The sequence below is a fragment of the Ochotona princeps genome, chromosome 31 (assembly GCF_030435755.1).
Source record: "Ochotona princeps isolate mOchPri1 chromosome 31, mOchPri1.hap1, whole genome shotgun sequence".
NCBI classification, from domain to species: domain Eukaryota; kingdom Metazoa; phylum Chordata; class Mammalia; order Lagomorpha; family Ochotonidae; genus Ochotona; species Ochotona princeps.
The window spans coordinates 7,479,101-7,498,530 of NC_080862.1; the positions used below are offsets into that span (position 1 = coordinate 7,479,101).

Here is a 19,430-nt window from a genome sequence, read left to right on the forward strand (position 1 = left end):
ATATGGGCACCAGATTGTGTCCCGGCTACTTCCCATCCTGCTCCCTACCTGTGGCTTGGGAAAGCAGTCAAGGACGGCCCAAAGACTTGGGATCCTGCACCCACATGGGATACCTGGAAGAAGCTCCTGGCTCCTGGCACGCTCGGTGTCACATGTTGGGGAAGGGCCATGTGTCCTCCTCTGACTCAGAGCCGACTCACTGTGACAGTCTTTGTCTTTGAATTCGTGTGTTTAGGACATTGCTGTTTAGATCGGCTATTGGTGTATTTGGGTGAATGTCTAGTATGTTTCATACTGTCTTCTATTAATCTTTCTTGAGTTTTATTTCTTTTTTCATCATCCTCTCTTTTTCTGCCTTCTCTGCTGTTAGTATATTTTTTAGTTGAGCATTTGATGTTTTCTTATGGCCTTCTTTTTTAGTCTATAAATTGCCTGACTTTTCAAAAGAAAATATTTGTATTTGCTTACATTTGTGGGTCTACCTGACATGCAATCCTTGGCAACTCTAGGTATGAGCTGGTTCAGTGTGGGTATTCCCAATATCTCCTTCTCGTCTCTCAGAACATTAGCGTCATTCATTCCATAAACCAAATATTGCAACCAAGTACATTGTCCCTATTGTCAATGTGAGCAAACTATTAAACATTACGTCAATTGAGAATGAGAAAAAAAATATTTTGCTTTCTGTAATTGCCCTTCTGTAATCTATTCTCTTTCATTCCCGGGCCAAAGGGTGCCCAGATTAAAGATCATTTCTGGGTTTATCTTTGGGAGGTTGTTTCTGGATGAGACAAATATGCGAATCAATGGAGTCAGTGTAATGGAATGCCCTTCTCAGTAGAGGGAGGGGGCATCATGCACTCTCTGGGGGCCTCAAGAGGAGAAAAGGTAGGAAAGGAGACGCGTAGCCCCACTTATCTCCTGCCGGCATGTCTGTGATACTGTGCTCCCTCTACCTTAGCCTGGATCCACCCCACTGACTTCCCCGTCTGTTCTCAGACTGTAATTCTGTCACTCTTCTTGGGTTATAAATTTCCAGCATGCAGGTAGGGGATGAAGCAACTCCTCAACTCTAGTCATCCTGGCACCATTTCCTCGCAGTGAACTTCTTTAAAGACAAACACACAGACACACACACCTGTGTACACACACACCCATACAGAGGATTCTTTTTCTTGGGAAAACCTTAGCAGATCTTCATTTATCGCTTCTCAAAGGCTCTTCCTTTTCTACATAGAGCTCAGTTTCTTTCTGTCCTCTTCTTTTTCCTCGTTACAAGAGAAATTGTCTTAAAATTTCTTGGAAAAAAATTTTTCCTGGAAACAATTCCGTCAAACCTTTCCTTGCCTGAGAAAATCTTCGTTTCTTCTATATGTTTGCAGGAGAATCTTACCAGAGATAGAACTTCGGGCTGATTTTTTTTTTTCCTGCAACACTTTCCATGTTTCACTCCGGCTTGCTGGGATGAATGCACGCATTCCTTTGTAATTCTGACCCTTGTTCATCTCTAAACAGGGTGTTTTCTTTCCCTCGGCATTCCTTCAAGCTTCCCTGCCTCTGCAATTTTCTGCGATTGGAGTATGATGTGTGTACTTGAAGAATTTGGGGGGTTGAGCCTGCGCGTTGTCTGTGCTGTCAGGGTCTGTTACTGGATGTCCATCACTGATTTTGTAAAGTGATGAGCCATGGTTTCTGTCTGTCTGCTGATAATCCAGTTCTAGGTAAGTTAGACCTTGAATTACGATTGCCCCACAGTTCTTAGACATTCCATTCTGGTTTTGCTTTGTTTTTTCCTCTTTCTTTTTGATTTTGAGTTTGAAAAGTTTCTTTTGATACATCTTCAAGTTCACTGGCCATGTCTAGTCCACCATTGAATCCGACAAAGGCATTCTTTGTGTTATGCTGTTGACTTCAAGCAGTTTCACTAACTCTCTCATCTGGTTTCTTGGCCCTCTGACCCTGCCCATGTGTTGTCTCGTGTGCTACCCTGTTTCCGTGAGCGCCCACAGCGTAGTCGCCACAGTGATCTCGGCATCACAGCTTACAACTCCAAAATCCTTCCCGTTTCTGAAGCTGTTTATGAGATTTCTGTGTCCCTTCACATTTTGTATATGATTTTCTTTTATTATTATCATTATGACTTTAATATGCCATGGAAATACGTTGTTGACAGTGGGTGTGAAACACTGGATTAAGCAACAAAAGTGTAAGAGCCTGTCTTATCTGCTAGTGGGGCCGTGTGTGCTGCTTGCTTCGGCTCTGTTTCTTGCGTTATCGTCTTTGTCTCCCTGCTTTGGGAGGTCAGCAGCATGTTGACCTCATCCTATCATATTGCAGCAGGGTTGAGGGGTGGATGAGGGATGCCTTCTCCAGTCCTGTGCCCGGACTCCTGCTCCCTTGGACTGTGACGCTCAACAGTGCATTCTAGTTAACACTGTTTAGATGACATGGAAGGTCAGTGGGGACTGGAATAGCGTACCTCGCTTCCCAGGGTGGTTGCGTTTAGCAATGCCCACTTGGGTTAAACAGTTGGCCTGCAGATAACAGCACACGAATCCTTGGTCGATGCCAGCGCTGGGCAGGAAGGCGCTGTTGAGCAGGGTAAGAGCTACTGAAGAGGAACGCTGAACAGTCGCCAAGAGCAGGGCTGTCCAGAAATCAGTCATTCTTAATCATTCTTGGAGCTTTTGCAGAGTCTGTGGAGTCACCCCTTTCCAGCTCCTCGGAGACACAGGCCACAACCCAAGAACGTCCCTGATTTCAACCTCAAGGGAAAGCCTGAGTTTGTAAAGGTCTATATCTCATTGTGGTTTGAATTTGCATTGCCGTGATGGTTACAGACATTAACTTTTTCTGCCATATACTTGTTGACAATTTGCGTATCTTCTTTTGAAGAATGTTCAAATTCTGTGCTCATTTCTTTCTCTGTGTGTGTATATGTCCATCTTTTGAATGGCCTAAACAGCAGGAATTTATTGCATGACAGTTCTGGAAGCTCAAAGTCAAGATGTTGATATGTTGACAGGACTTTTTTTCAGTTTTATTTGAGAGGGAAAGACACAGACAGAAGGAAATACGAATTAGCAGAAAATGCCTGGAAATGACCAAAGACTGTGTGCAACAAAGCCAGGAACCAGGAGCTCCAACCCAGTTCCCCACATGCGTGGCAGTGCCCATGATCTGCACTAGCAGGAAATTAGAACCGGGACTTGAACCCAGGCAGTTGAGATGGAGTGCGGGTGCCCAGTGGCATCAACCACTAGACCAAGTGCCCACCGCTGTTTAAAAGTACTTACGTATTCAACTGGAGGCAGAGATAGTGTGTTCCTTCTGAGGGTGACTCACGCCCCTGCTAACCTCAAATCACTTCCGGCAGTCCTGGGCCTTCCTTATACAATTCATCTTTTATAAAAGTGTAAAAGTCAACAGAGAATAATTGAATATACGTCGTGGCATGCAATGTGATATTGCAAAGTGTACACTATAGAAAGACTAAATTAGATTACCTAGCACACCTATCACCTCCTCTACTTCATACTTTTTGATGAGAACATTCATAATCCATTCTGTTAGCAACTTTGAAATAGATAAAACATCCGTAACTATACTCATCAGATAGTGTGATAGATGCTAGAACTCTGTCCTCCAGGCTCACTGTAACTTTGTGCCTGCCAGTCAACCCTCCCCACTACCCAAGCCCCAGCCTCTGGTAACAGCTTGCTAGTCCCTGTACCAATGGAGTGAGCTGCTTTTTCATTCCGCATAGGAGAGTGTACAGCATTTGTCTTTCTGAGCCTGGCCCGCTTCAGTTAGAATAATATCCTCCGGGATCCTCCGTTGCAAATGACAGTGTCCTTTTCCTAAAGGCTGGACAGTATTCCATTAGCATTTGTACCGTCCATCTGCTGATGGACAGGCAGGTTGTTTCTATATCTCAGTGACTGTGACTAACACTGCGGTGAACATAAAAGTCCGGTTGTCACAACGTTCAAGTCCTTAGGCTTTGCATCCACTGTTGATTTGCTGGATATTATATGGGTTCTTTCTTCACTTTTTTTGAGGAACCTCCATGCTCCTTCCTCATCCTCTGTATGTTTCTACATTCCTGCCAACAATATGCAGAGATTTCCCTTTCCTCCACATCCTCCCCAATATGTTACCTTTTGTGTTTTTCATAATAGCCATTCTGAGGGTAAGATCTCATGGTGGCTTTAATTTGCACATGCCCCCTGATTGGGCTTATTATTATTTTTAATATCCAATGGTCTGATGATTCATGCCCCAAGTGGCTGCAACGACCAGAGTTAAGCCCATCCGAAGCCAGGAGCCAGGAGCTTCTTCCAGGTCTCCCATGCAAGTGCGGGATCCCAAAACTTTTAGCCGTCCTCGCTGCTTTCCCAGGCCACAGGCAGGGAGCTGGATGGGAAGTGGAGCAGCCAAGTGCATACATGGGATGCTAGTGCCACGGGACACAGGATTGACCTGATGTAGCATTCGCATCGGCCCACGTTCTCCATTCTTTATTTACTTCTCCATCTTCCCTGACCCATAGCGTATGCTTAGTGGTTAGACCAATGAAGCACAATTTCATTTCTCTTAAAGCCGACACGGTAGTCTAGAGCAATTTCTGTGATTTAGATAGAATCAGGAAATACTTTAAGTAGAATTTCCACTTTGCTGATGACGGAGAGTGAAGTTGTCAGGGCCCCTAAAAAATTGAGAGAACAGAACTAAGGTTCATAAGACTTAGCAGTAAGAAAAAAGAAAACTTGGGGCTTAGCACGGTACCCTAGTGGCTAAAGTCCTCACGTTGCATGCACTAAGATTCCATTTGGGCGCCGGTTCGTGTCCTGGCTGCTCCACTTCCCATCCAGCTCCCTGCTTGTGGTCTGGGAAAGCAGTCGAGGACGGCCCAAAGCCTTGGGACCCTGCACCTGCAGGTTTGGAAAAAATATGAGCTCAGGAAGCGCCCTCTGGGTCTGAGCCAGTGAAGCCCCTGGGGCGGGGTGCAGATTTGCCCCAAATCTGGAGCGCCATCTGGTGCTCAGATTGTGCAAGTGTCGACAGACTCGGGAAATAATCCAACGTTGTTGTGCTTTCTGAATTATACCCTTTACATCATACAGCACCCTTATGATCTTACTTTGTAATCTTTATTTCGAATTTTGTTATATGACATTAATATCTCCATTCTTGACTTCATATAATTTCCCAAACTTTCCAAATAGGATTATTTGGATGTATCTCTTACATGCTGATAACCATTTTTATCCTTTAAAAGATTTATTTATAAAATCTAATCAAATAAAAAGAAAAGAACTTTAGGGAACCAATGTGCTAGAAGCCAGTTACCTAGAATCTGATGATTTTAAATGTTCATTAAAAAATAATAAATTGCTGTTTTAAAGAAATTCTAGGTGGGCCGCTACAGTGGCTCAAAAAATTATACACCTGGCCCCCCAAAATTATAAAACTCTTAGAATAAGACAGGCACATAAATTTTCATGGCCTGGGATTTTGCACTGGATTATTTGATGCCACTGGCATAACAAAATTTAAAAGTAGACAAAATGAATTTCATCAAAAAAAATTTTAATTTTTATTTTGATTTTTAAGTTATGTGGTATAATTTCGTATAGGCTGGAATTTCCCCCCAAACTCCCACCCCTGACAGATTTTCCCCATTATAATACAATGGTGTAGTCCAGACAAAAAGCAAATTTCTGCTGTCGAAGTCAAAATTATTACATCGTGCCTAAACTTGATGGATTCTACCACGTCTCCAAAAGTTACGGGTTAGACCTTATGACGTAACACACGTCATGCTTATGTAGACTGATCTGTTCCTGGGTGCAGAAAACAAGACCTTGGAGAACAATTCGGGAATTTTGTCTGTGGATAGCTTTTATCATGAGTTCTGTTATTGATTGAATATTAACGGGGTTGCTTTTCCAAATGTAATTGCAAAAGGCAAATATGGCACGATGTAATAATTTTGACTTCGACAGCAGAAATTTGCTTTTTGTCTTTTCTACTTCATTGTGTGAAATGTATAAGGGAAACATTTACACTGTCTCCACAAGCATGCTTTTTGCTTTGGAATACTCAAGGAGCATTACTCCTTGAGTATTCCAAAGCAAAAAGCAAGGCAACATGTCGCGATGCGTTGTGGGAAATGTAGTCTTAAATGGTAGGACGTTCGCGCAGCCTTCTGGGAAACGAATGAGCCACTTTCTCCTGCGCAGCCGCGTCCAGCTCCACCTTCCAGAATCCGCCCTGGACAACCTGGGCGGAGGGTTCGCGCCCAAGGTGAGGACGCCGGGTTTCCGGGGCCGTCGTAGGGGGATGGGCTTGGGTCCTTGGGGGGTGGGAACACGACGTCCCGGGAACGCCCCGTCCTCAGTCCGGATCCCCTTCTGCACACGGTGCCGGTACCGGCCGGGCCGGGGTCCCCCATGGGGGCAGACTTGAAAGATGCTCGGTGGAGGCTGGGCTGTGGAGCGGGGCCGCGCAGCCTGGCTTTGGGCAACCTTTGCCTGCGACCTGAAAGGGATGCGCCTTTGTGATATTGGGGTCCTCCCAAGGACCCCCGGCTCAGGAGCCTGACCATGCCACTTGCACATCATCCACCTATCTCAGGTGACAATGGAGGTGTTAGTAAGGGACTGTCTGAAGTCATCGTGCATGCAATGACTGCGTGACGGGTGTATTCTGCAATTACTAGCATCTCTGGGCAGCTGTCCTCAGCAGGTGCAAGCTGTGTTTTTGGTTCGCTGTGTCCACTACAAAGACACACTGAGCCACATTTGTTGTTTCAAATGCGCTGGTAGCCAGTCACAAGAAAGACTTGGGGGGAAAAAAAGGGCGAAATTAATTTCAAGAACGTTCTGGTTTTTGATCTATTTAAAATGTCACTGCAGCGCAGGACACCAGCTAGATTTCAAGGACTCGGCTGTTGGATGTGACCACTGGCCACAGCAGGAGGCAGTGGTTTATTGATGTCTGATAGATTCAGATTTAAGGCCTTTGGACAGTGGTCCTCACACCCTGGGTGGCTTTGCACACCCCCACCCCCTCCCACCTTGTAGGACTTTGGAAATGCCTGGAGACATTTTTGGTTCTCAAACCAGGGACAAGGGGGTACACTAGGATCTAGGGAGTGTTTGGAAATGCTTCTAGAATCCTACATTGCACACGGCAGCCCCAACATCAAAGAAGGGCCCAGTTGAAAATGTCAGCAGCTACAGGGAAGTTTCAGCTAAAATCATTTCCCGAGTCCCATCTTCTCTGGAGCAAAACAGCTCCTGTGTGGCGGAAGAGGGAAGCCCTAGGGCAGGAATCCCACCAGGCCAGGCAAGAATCCTGAAGAGGCGCAATGGCTCAGTTAGCTAATCCTCCACCTTCAGGCACAGGTCCTGAGTTGCCCCCACCTAAGCTCTCTCAACTCTCCCTGACCAGATCCGGCCAGACTCGATGATGTCACCACATCCAGAAGCCATCCCGGACGGCGTGGCCCTGAGTTCTGTGGACCAGCTGGCAACAGGTGAGCAAGGGCTGGAGAAGAGGGGGTGAGTCGGTGCTGAGCCTTCCTCAACGGCACTTGTAGAATTCCAAGATGCTGGCACGGGACCGTGTGGCTCTTTCTGACCCATGAGACCTTAATACTGAGTGTGAGGTACATGGTCTGTGGCCCACCCCTCTGGGCAGAGCTAAGCACGACACACTGCTGTTTGCTCTGTCACTCCGGGGACACCAGCAGTGTGTCGTCCCAAGTCCTTCTGAGAAACTGCACCGAGTTAAAACACAGCATTACAAAGTGTTCTGTCTCCAGGCATCTTGTCTTTTGCAGTTTTCTGTTGGCTTTTAAGTAATAGTAATAGAATATTCACAAGGAGACCTATTTGTGCACAAATCATGAAAATAATGAAGAGCCGCCCAATGAAAACAACAAAATGTGATACATGAGGATATTTCAACAATGGAATTGAAAATCGGAGTTTATGTAAAAAAAAAAATTTAAGCCATGAATAGTTTTTTCAAAATAGACCTTTTTCATATATTAAGAAAAAAATGCGTGCACAAAAATAAATTTAGCACCAAAATGAATTCATGCTTTTTTTGTTTGAAAATGTATTTATTTTTATTTGAAAAGCAGATTTACAGAGAGAAGGAGAGACAGAGAGATGTTGCATTCATGGCTCACTGCTCAAATGGCTGCAAGGGCTAGAGCTGAGCCGATTAGAAGCCAGGAGCCAGGAGACTGTTCCAGATCTTCACATGGGTGCAGGGGCCCCGAGACTCGAGCCATCTTCTGCTGCCTTCCCAGGTCATAAGAAGCTGGATGGGAAGTGGAGCAGCTGGGACTCGAACCAGCGCCCGTACAGGATGTCAGTACTGCAAGAGGAGAATTGGCCTGTGACACACCATGATAGCCCCTAAATTCATACTTTCAATTATTTTAAAGATTTATTTTATTTTTTATTGGAAAGGCAGATATACAGACAGAAAGAAGTACAGAGAGAAAGACCCTCCATCTGCTGGTTCAATCTCCAACTAGCCGCAAAGGCTGGAGATGAAGCAATCTGAAGTCAAGAGCCAGGAACCTTCTCCAGGTCTCCTGTGTGGGTGCAGGGTCCCTTGGGCCGTCCTCAACTGCTTTCCCAGGCCACAGGCATGGAACTGGATGGGAAGTGGAACATCCAGGTCACGAACCGTGCCCACAAGGGATCCCGGCAGATGCAAGCTGAGGACTTAGCCACTAGGCTATCGCTCCAGGCCCTTAATTACATTTTTCCACAGACATTTAGAGGTACCCTTGCATGAGAGCTGTGGGTACATCAGAGGTATTGTCGTAACAGTGGTGCTGGCTACCCTTCCTCAAGGCTCAAAGAACATTTTTCTTCTGGGGGCCTTTCCCCCTGCCCTGCCGTCTCCCCCTCACCCGCGCCCCACCGTAAGAGGAGGTTTTAGGAAGGTTGATGAGATGGCTGTCCTCATCTCGTGACTTCTTCCTTACCCCCAGGTTGGCCTTCACAGTCGTGCACATTCTTCTCTGAGCAGAAGGAAATGAATATATGTCAGGTGAGTCATTTATTAATATTTATTAATTTATTATTTTTCTTTTTGTTGTTTGTTGGCCATAGACTTTGTGTTAATGGTCAAAGTCAGATCACAGAGAGAAAGAAAGACCCAGAGAAAAAGATCCTCCATCTGTTGGCTCACACCCCAGATGGCAGTAATGGCCAGAGCTGAACTGAGCCAATCCAAAAGCAGGAGCCAGGAGTTTCTTCCAGGCTTCACACAAGGGTGCAGGCTCCCAAGGTTTTGTCCCATCCTCGACTGCTTTCCCAGGCCACGAGCAGGGAGCTGGATGGGAAGTCGAGCAGCTGGACACAAACTGGTGCCCATATGGGATCCTGGTACCTGCAAGACGAGGATTTAACCACTAAGCTATCACAACCGGTCCATTCACTTTCTTACAACCTAATCTTGAGTTCTTGAGTTCATCAGTCCCTCTGGCTGCATTAACCCATTCAAGAGGATGGATACCCTTTGACCTAACCATACCCTTTGACCTAAGCAAAGGTTCCACCACCTTGTGGCACTTAAGTTAGAGACCAGATCTCAGCATGAGTAGACAACCCACATCTGAATCCTTGCAGCATGTAAGATCACTAAGAATCTTTGCCCATTATAATTTGTACTCCCTCCAGTTTCCTGCTTGTGGCCTTGGAGTGGAGTGGAGGACAGCCCCAAAGCCTTGGGGTTCTACACCCGCATGGGAGACCTAGAGGAAGTTTCTGGCTGCTGTCTCCTGACTTCAGGTCGTCTCAGCTCCAGCCCTTGAGGCCACTTGGGGGAGTAAATCAATGGATGAAAAATCTGTCTCCTTCTCTCTGTATATCTGACTTTCCAATAAAAACAAACAGATCTTTTTTTTTTTTGAAGTATAGTTTTCTTGGCCATTGTCTGTGTCACTTCATCCTGAGCTGTCAGGTTGATGGCAAAGTGCTGTTGCAGGCTTCGGTGTCATTCAAGGACGTGAGCGTGGAGTTCAGCCAGGACGAGTGGCAGCACATGAGCCCTGCTCAGAGGACCCTGTACAGAGACGTGATGTTGGAGAACTACAGCCACCTCGTCTCCCTGGGTGAGCGTGGAAGCCTGACTTAGCCCTTCCCTCTCTAACACACGGGAATCTAGACTTGAATGGGACTTAGGCTTTTCCTTCAAGATCTAAAGGACTAGAGAGAATGTAATGACGTCAGAGGAGCACCTTCAGGATGTATTTTCTCCCACTTTGGCAGACCTAGGGCCCATCCAGGTGTCCTTAACCCTCATGTATTCCCTGTCTTCAGGTTACTGTATTTGGAAGCCAGAGATGATCTTCAGGTTGGAGCGAGTAGATGAGGCTTGGCTCTCAGAGGAGGACTCCTTCAGCCAGAGCCAGCCGGGTGAGTTGGGAGAATGAGCAGATCCAGTTCTGTAAGGTTCTTTGTCTCCAGAAGGTCAGTGTATATGTGAACACCTTTGTATCACTAGACTTTTCTTAGCAAGCCCATGTACACAGAAAGTGCTGATTGAAGATAATGATGAATAAACTCCAATCAAATTAACACTTTTGGGGGGAGAAGGGCTCGAGCTGGGGTGGGGCAGTTGTTAGCATAGCAGCTAAGACACCATGTTCAAGTCCCAGCTCCCTGCTACGTCCGTGCACCACGAGAGGCAGCAGGTAATAGCTGAAATTACTGCAGATCCTTCACCCTGGCTCAGCCCCAGATCTTGAGAATATCCGTGAAGCAAACCAGCATGCAGAAAGTCTCCACCTTTCTCTTTCCTTTTCAAGTACATCTCTAAAAATGTTTTTTTTGTTTGTTTGTTTTGATGAGAACTTTGTTGATAGAAGATAATGATGAAAGGGGGAAAAGAGAATTTAGAGCACAAATAACCTAGAAAGAATAAATGCCCAAGAGGGTGAAGAACTTCCACAAGGTTATTTTTCATGGAGCACAAAGTAAAATGTGTGCATCTCTGCTTCTGAATCAAAGATGGGCTTCCAATGAAATGTGAAATCTATCTTGACAATAGGATGCTGGGCTTTCTACCGTTCTCTATACCTACATCAGGATGCACTTAAATAGCAGAATGATGAAATTGTGGCGGTTGCTGAAGGACTATACTACTGTAGTAATACAGGCGTGGAGAAGAGGAAGTGGGAGGGGAAATACCTGAGCCTAAGGAAATATATCATGAAAAATAAATTATTTTAATTTTTTTTATAAAGATTTACTTATTTTATTACAAAGTCAGATATACAGAGAGGAGGAGAGACAGAGAGGAAGATCTTCCATCCGATGATTCACTCCCCAAGTGAGCCACAATGGCCAGTGCTGTGCCAATCCGAAGCCGGGAACCAGGAACCTCTTCCAGGTCTCCCACATGGGTGCAGGGTCCCAATGCATTGGGCCGTCCTCGACTGCTTTCCCAGGCCACAAGCAGGGAGCTGGAGGGAAGTGGGGCTGCCGGGATTAAAGCCTGTGCCCATATGGGATCCCGGGGCGTTCAAGGCAAGGACTTTAACGGCTAGGCCATGCCGCCAGGCCCAAATTATTTTGTTAAAAAAAAATAGTAACATGAAATAAAATACGAAGTGAGGCGTAATGTCAACTCATAGATGCCATGTTAGATAACAGATCCGGCAATGACAGATTGTAATGAAGATGTGCAATATGACATACCTTGGCTAGTGATGGGACGTAACACCACTGTGAAAGCAGGAGGAGGTCGTCTAATGAGATAAAGGTTTGCATTCATGGTAGTCAAGCAATCTGTTTCCCAAAGTACAAGCTATATATACATATATTTTTTTTTAATGCTACTGGAGACAGAAGGTTCATAAGTGGTTTTTTGTTTGTTTGTTTTTCATTTTTCTTCATTTCAGAAGACTACAGTGATGATAATGATAGGAGCAAGAACAAGAAACTGAGACATGACTACTGGCCGAAAGTGGACGCCATCAGTAAGGACGTGTTGGCTGTGGGAGAGAAGGTTTCAGGCCAGCCGTTCGATCTGAGCGCAGCGTCTGCTCATTCAGCCACAGTGGCCTGCACATGTGACTCATGGCAGGTGAATTTCCAAAACATTTCTGAATTTGTCATTCATCCCAGAAACTACATATCAAAAACAGAGCATCTTCATATAGCTGACAGTTTATCTTTTAAAATTAAGCTTGACAGAACTCCAACTAGAGAGAAATACTATCACTGTGATAAAAATAGGGAGGCCCTCCGTTACAAGAACAATCCTGCCGAGCATCGAATAGTTCAGACACTGGAACAAGTTTTTGAATGTAATGAACTTGAAAAGTCTTTCTCTGAGAAGACTGACTGCATTACTCGTAAGAGTTTCCGCACAGAGGAAAAAATTTGTGAAAAGGTGAAGTTTGGGGAAAACTGGGATAACACAAATGTCGTTGAGCACAAAATAACTGATACGCGGGGGCAACACTCTGACCTTAACCAGGATGGGAAGTCCTTGTTTGGGAAATCAGTTATGGAGAAATGCAAGAAACTTAAAACTGTGAAACGGTATGAATGTAACGTGTATGGCCCTAGTCTCAACGGGAAGTTGTACCTTCCTCAAGCTCAGAACACGATCCCAAGTGACAAAGCACAAACTGGGGATAAGTCCTTGGAATTGCACGAAAATAAGAAGTCCTGCCAGCTGTCCACGCACAAAACACGCCCAAAAGCTCGGTCTGCCATCAGGGCGTATAGCTGCAATGAGTGTGGGAAGGCCTTCTGTCAGAAGGGGCACCTGGCTCAACATCACAGGACACACACAGGAGAGAAGCCGTTTGAATGCCATGATTGCGGGAAAACGTTCTCCCAGAAGTCACACCTCAGCACACATCACAGAATCCACACAGCCGAGAAACCCTATAAATGTGGTGAGTGCGGGAAAACGTTCGTCCAAAAATCAACGCTCAGGGGACACGAGCGGATCCACACGGGAGAGAAGCCCTACGAGTGTCCCGAATGTGGGAAGACTTTTGTTCAGAAGTCCACCCTGAGAGATCATCAGAGAACTCACACTGGGGAGAAGTCATTTCAGTGTGCCGAATGCGGGAAGACTTTTGGCCAGAAGTCCAACTTAAGAATACATCAGAGGACTCATAGCGGGGAGAAGACTTACCAATGCACTGCGTGTGAAAAATCCTTTTGGCGGAAAGACCATCTCATTCAACATCAGAAAATTCACACAGGAGAGAAACCGTTCAAATGTCATGAATGTGGGAAAACTTTCGCCCGGACATCAACCCTGCGGGTGCATCAGAGAATTCACACTGGAGAAAAGCCATTTAAATGTAATGAATGTGGGAAACATTTTGTCCGCAAAGCCATTCTCTGTGATCACCAGAGAACTCACACGGGGGAGAGGCCCTTTCAATGCAACAAATGTGGGAAAAGTTTTGGCCAGAAATCCAACCTTAGGATACATGAGAAAATTCACAATGGGGAGAAACCGTACGAATGTAGTGAATACGGGGGGTTTTATGAGAAATCAGCGTTGTATGAGAGGATTCAGGGAGGGTTAACACTCTGTTGAGGTCGTAACTGGAAAACCTCACAAAATGACAACCCTATTTAAAGAATACTCTCGTGAAAAACTATGTGATGAGTGTACATAAGTAGTCCAAGAATTCAAGCCTCACAGTGCATGAGAGAATTTATAATTGCAGGAGAAAAATCATACAAAAATCATATGAAACAAATTAGGAAGAGTTTGTCAAAAAGGCATATGCTTGGGCATAGTGTAGTGCTTGAAGTCCTCATCTTGCACTTGCTGGGATCCCATGTGGTCGCCGGTTCTAATCCCTGCGGCCCCGCTTCCCATCAGCTCCCTGCTTGTGGCCTGGGACAGCAGTAGAGGACGTACCAAAGCCTTGGGATCCTGCACCTGTGTGGGAGACCTGGAAGAGCTCCTGGCTCCTGGCTTTGGATTGGCTCAGCTCTAGCCGTTGCAGTCACTTGGGGAGTGAACCATCAGATGGAAGATCTTCCTCTCTATCTCTCTTCCTCTCTGTCTCTCTTCCTGTCTGTATATCTGCCTTTCCAATAAAAATAAAAATAAATCTTTTTTAAAAGGCATATGATCAGTATATGTGATATTCACAAAGACTTCTGTTTCAAAGAACCGTGGGAAGTCCTAAATATTTAAAGTCACATCCCCTTAGATAACTCCCATACCACACAGCATGACAATGTTTTCACCAGGAACGAGTTCATTTTTCTTAACACTCATCTAGTTTTAATTTCCCAGTCTTCCTTTCATGAAAATGGGGCTTTGTGTGACAGGTAAGGAGATGTGGGTGCTTGAGGTATGTGTTACATCCAAGACTGACAAGTCTTAACAGAATAAAATTTATGATTTCTATAACAGTCTTGAATGCCATGCCTTCATGTGGCATAAGATTTAAAAAAAAAAAATCCTTGTGTGATAGCCAATGGCTAAAGTCCATGCCTTGCTTGTGCAGGGATCCCATATGGGTGCCGGTTCGTGTCCTGGCTGCTCCACTTCCCTTCCAGCTCCCTGTTTGTGGCCTGGGAGGGCAGTGGAGTATGGCCCAAAGCCTTGGGACCCTGCACTCGTATAGAAGCTGGGAAGGGACTCCTGGCTCCTGACTTCGGATCAGCGCAGCTCCAGCCATTGCGGCCACCGGGGGAGTGAACCAACGGACAGAAGATCTTTCTGTCTCTGTAAAATCTGACTTTCCAATAAAAACAGATAAATCTTAAAAAAAAAAAAAACAGGAAATCTGAATAAATATTTGAGCAGGATTCTACATCTTATCAGTTGAACAAAAGTAACTTTAAATTCTATTGGGCTTGTACATGCTTCGATCTGTGTTTTCACGCATAATTTCATATCCCTTTACAAAGAAAGCAGAAAATTTTTCTCAGCATGTCAGCCAGAGGACACCAATCAGAAGGATAAATTCACAGTCCATCAGAGAGCATTGAAGTCTCATGAAGAGATCTTTGAACATAATTGAACAGTAGCACCTGACATAAAACCTTGAGTAACCCTAATTGTCGAAAGTTTGGTTTTGGCTGATACTGAGTGGCCCATCCTGCAACTTGGAGTGCCTTGCTTAATAACAGGTGCCTATATGGGATCCCAGTGCTTGCAAGGCGAGGATTTAGCCATTGAGCCATCACACTGGGCCTTAAACTGACCAACACCCAGCCCTGACTTACCTGCTCACCAGCAGGAGCAACGCCCAGCAGGGAAGTTTCCTCATCAAGCCCATTCCCAGACCCATGGGGGGTCAGGCCCTTGCCTGGCATAGTCTGCCCCTTTTGTCCAACCAGCCTTTGTGTGTGCTGGTGGATCTTGGGGCTCTCCCTGCCCCATACCTAAGAATTTCTGAAAATTTCCCAGACACTGCCACCTTCATGCTGACCACAAGGAGGTGCTGCTCCTCCACTCATGTGGCTCCTAGGGGGAAAGGAGAAGGAAAATCAACAAAAATGGTGACATTGTCGCAGCCCAGCTGAGCCAGTGTGTACCCCGTTTTCTCATGGCTTCAGCTCTTATCATCCCATACAGACACGTTAGGTCACAGCTATCACAGAGGGGCCCACCTGTGTCTGATTGCCACAACCCAGGGACATCCTGTGGGGTCAGCTCCGCCCACTCATGCCCAGACCCTGAGAAGGGGACCCGAAGGTGGTCTGTGGTGAGGAAGGTCTTTCCAAGACCAGAAGACCCCAGCTCACACTTGGTGCCTGCGAAAGCTGATCGCAGCAAACATGGGGTCCTAGGCTAAGTATGCCTGCCCTAGACAGGTTACACAGGTGACCAAGGCTGTTACACATGGGGTCAGCGGCAGGCTGTCCAGGAATTCTGCCAGGCGCTCTGGGTCTGATGCCATCCTGTGGTTTCCAAAACACGAGTGACAAACAGAGCTAAGGAAGCTGTCCCTGCGGGAAACCACCTCTGGATTTCTGTCTCCTGGGGGTGGATTTCTTAGGGCAGGGAGGGCACCCAGGCTACAACAGAGAGGTGTCTTTGTCTTAAGGCTCTCACAGACCAGAGGAGGGCCACCCGCTGTGCAGGAGCTTCCTCCAGGGCTTCCACGTGGGTCCAGGAGCCCAATTACGTGAGCCGTCTTTTGTTGCTCTTCCAGGTGCCTTAGCAGGAAGCTGCGTAGTGGTAGAACAGCTTGGACCAAAACAAACACCCTTCCAGGAGGCTGGTATTACAGATGGTGGCTTAGCTCACTACAACACCAATCCCAAGTTAATTCACTTTATGATATACAATAGAGGAAAGGAAATAATTTTATTCACACATAAGCATATTAAGCAAAGTAAGCAGAAATCTACATTAAGAACTACTAATAACTACTACCCTAAATTCTACAGTTAGTCATAACTGTATCTGGCATTTATGCCCTAATTTTATTTTTAAACGTCTTTTTCATTTTTTTGCTTTTTTTATTAAAAGATTTATTTATTTTTATTACAAAGTCAGATATACAGAGAGGAGAGACAGAGAGGAAGATCTTCCATCCGATGATTCACTCCACAAGTGAGCCGCAACAGCCGGTGCGCGCCGATCCAAAGCCAGGAACCTGGAACCTCTTCCAGGTCTCCCACGCGGATACAGGGTCCCAAAGCCTTGGGTCGTCCTCAACTGCTTTCTCAGGCCACAAGCAGGGAGCTGGATGGGAAGTGGAGCTGCCGGGATTAGAACCGGCGCCCATATGGGATCCCGGGGGGCGTTCAAGGCAAGGACTTTAGCCGCTAGGCCACGCCACCGGGCCCAAATAAAATAAATCTTTTCTTTTTTTTAAGCACAGCCACCCCTGGACAGGTGCAGCTCTGGGTACGGTGAGGGAGGGATGCCCAGTTGCCCTTGAGGCTGTATGTGTCCACCAGCAGAGCTCATCTCCGATGACTCAATTTCTTTATTACATTTATGTTCTTTGATAATGCCACCACTGGGAAAATGGATCACTGCTCATGTTGGCATCCTGGTTTCTTTCTCAGTGCGCACACTTGACATAATCAGTTTAAAGGCATCATTGAAATTGAATTTCTTTGCCAGGGACTGGTCCGGGGCAGGGTAAGTCTCAGCCGATTTGGGGGAATGAGCGGAGTTTGCCAGGGACTCTGGGCGTGAAGGTATTCTCCATTTTTTTTTTTTTCTAAACCAGCTCGACACTGCTGGGAGAAGCGTTAGGGCAAAGCCAGCACCAGCACAGAAGCAGCAGAAGCAGGCAAAGGGAACAGCGATCATGCCACACTTAGAATCTGCTGCCTCTTGAATTTCCTGTTAGGTTGGCAATAAATAGCCTTATCACACGCGACCATTTGGTCAAGGCTTCCTGTTATATGAATCCAAGGAATCATTTGATCCAATGTTCCAGCTTATGCCTGATTCACACTGCTATATTTATTGCTTTTCACAATTGTTTGTTCTGTACTTCTGTCCCCAGTTGTACAACAAGTTCCTTGCCTTGGGCTTTTCTTAGTTCCCTTAACCTTCCTTGTCTCCAACGCAATGTCTGGGACAAGGACATTGCTAGGTAAATATTTCTTTTTTTTTTTGAAAGATTTTTTTTTAGTATTATTGGAAAGCCGGATATACAGAGAGGAGGAGAGACAGAGAGGAAGATCTTCCATCCGATGTTTCACTCCACAAGTGAGCCGCAATGGGCCGATGCGCGCCGATCAGAAGCCGGGAACCTGGAACCTCTTCCGGGTCTCCCACGCGGGTACAGGGTCCCAATGCATTGGGCCGTCCTCGACTGCTTTCCCAGGCCACAAGCAGGGAGCTGGATGGGAAGTGGAGCTGCCGGGATTAGAACCGGCGCCCATATGGAATCCCGGGGCGTTCAAGGCGAGGACTTTAGCCGCTAGGCCACGCCGCCGGGCCCCTAGGTAAATATTTCTTGAGTGTGGGGGCAGTCATTGGTCCCAGTGGGTCAGACATCAATTACAATGCCCACCGGGCAATTTTATCTCATCCTTGACAGTGTACATCTCCTGGTACCTGGGAATCAGTTTGGAGACCGCTACCCTCACTTCCTGTTCCAAACCCATTTGCTTCTCTCCGTGGCTCTAGCTTGTTCCAACCACTAAAACTCAGATTTGCGAACATGTGACCTCACCCAGAGAAGCACTTGAAGTCACACTGAGAACTGCTGCCAGTTTGCGCGCGCTCTCTCTCTCTCTCTCTCTCTCTCTCTCTCACTCACACACACACACACACACACACACACACACACGTTAACGGGAAGCCCTCTGCTTTCCTGGAGTACCAAGCATGCCCTGTTTGTCTCCAGGTGTGCACTGTGCTGGCTCAAGGCACCTAGGGGCACACCTGTGTGTGCAAGTACATCCAGCTCACTGCCTGGCTTTACGGACAAGATGCCCCCAGCTGCCAGCCTGCCCGGCACTGTGGGTTAGAGGCACGGGTGGGAGAGCTCAGGAAGCCAGGTGCCTCCACTGTCTGGCCCTGCCTTCACACTCCCCAACACCTCCTCTTCCCCCAGGACTTCCTGGGCACTTCCAAGTCCAGGACCAGTGGTGGCCTGCAGAGGTCTTCAGGACACACATGGTTTCTGACAGGAGACGCTGAAACAGCCGTTATTTTGAACTTGCTATCTTTTATATATATATATATATATCACATGCTGAAAATGGAATAAATACATTCTTTAGTTTCAATGTGCTGTGTGAAAACAGAAGCATGTTGATGTCCTTAAAAATCTAAAACTTCACAGTGTGAAAAAAAGGCTACAGAGGTTCCTAAACTTTCCTGCGCCCACTTATCCCACGTAGAAATCCACGAGGAATTCTACAAAGGCTAAAGCCAGGCTTTCCACCTCCGCCTCCTTTCCTGTGGCTGTCCTCGTACCCTGCCCGGCAAAACACACACACACACACACACACACGGACACACGGACACGCACTCATGGGGGGAGAGACACATGGGTGATTTCACACGAATGGACACACACAGCTGGTCAGTCCGATGCCAGGAGCTTCTCCAAGAACTTGGACCATCCTCCACAATCTCTCTCCTCTCAAAAAACTCAAAAACACTCCAACACGAGTGGATCGGTGCTCCTGATCATTCTGAGCAGATGGACTCCAGTGTGGACACTGGAGGAGGAGGAGGGCGTGCCTCCCGCGGAACACTCCCCTCTTCTTCCACAGCCCTGGCGCTGGTGCTCCGGTCACCTCTGAGACTAACCACCCACCAACGCCATCTTTGAGTCCTCTGACGCCCACGCCCCGCCCCGCGCATGCCACGCCCCGCCCACTCTGCCCCGTCCCGCTGCGGCGCTGCCCCGCCCCCTGGCCCACGCCCCGCCCCGAGTGCTGCACGCTCCGCCCACCTCGCCCACGCCCCGCCCA

General features: G+C 46.8%; 2 protein-coding genes across 2 annotated transcripts; both read left to right on the forward strand.

Moving 5' to 3' along the window:
* Positions 1–6,153: 6,153 nt before the first annotated feature.
* LOC101534153 (zinc finger protein 510) lies at positions 6,154–12,199 on the forward strand. The gene is made up of 7 exons (XM_058657304.1): positions 6,154–6,309; positions 7,459–7,543; positions 9,023–9,081; positions 10,021–10,147; positions 10,356–10,451; positions 11,939–12,016; positions 12,165–12,199. The coding sequence occupies exons 1-7, from the start codon at positions 6,154–6,156 to the stop codon at positions 12,197–12,199; spliced, it is 636 nt and encodes a 211-aa protein (XP_058513287.1).
* A 299-nt stretch (positions 12,200–12,498) lies between these two features.
* Positions 12,499–13,653, forward strand: ZNF510 (zinc finger protein 510). Its single transcript, XM_058657351.1, has one exon. It carries the CDS (start codon positions 12,550–12,552, stop codon positions 13,603–13,605), a length of 1,056 nt encoding a protein of 351 aa, XP_058513334.1. The 5' UTR covers positions 12,499–12,549; the 3' UTR covers positions 13,606–13,653.
* Positions 13,654–19,430: the final 5,777 nt, after the last annotated feature.

What these genes read in the sequence shown, in the direction of transcription:
- LOC101534153 (XM_058657304.1), top strand. Translation starts at nt 6,154, where the DNA reads ATGTCGCGATGCGTTGTGGGAAATGTAGTCTTAAATGGTAGGACGTTC. An exon ending in AGGAAATGAATATATGTCAG is followed by an intron (nt 9,082 to 10,020) that starts GTGAGTCATTTA and finishes GTGCTGTTGCAG; the next exon opens with GCTTCGGTGTCATTCAAGGA. An exon ending in GCCGAAAGTGGACGCCATCA is followed by an intron (nt 12,017 to 12,164) that starts GTAAGGACGTGT and finishes CATTCATCCCAG; the next exon opens with AAACTACATATCAAAAACAG.
- ZNF510 (XM_058657351.1), top strand. Translation starts at nt 12,550, where the DNA reads ATGGAGAAATGCAAGAAACTTAAAACTGTGAAACGGTATGAATGTAAC.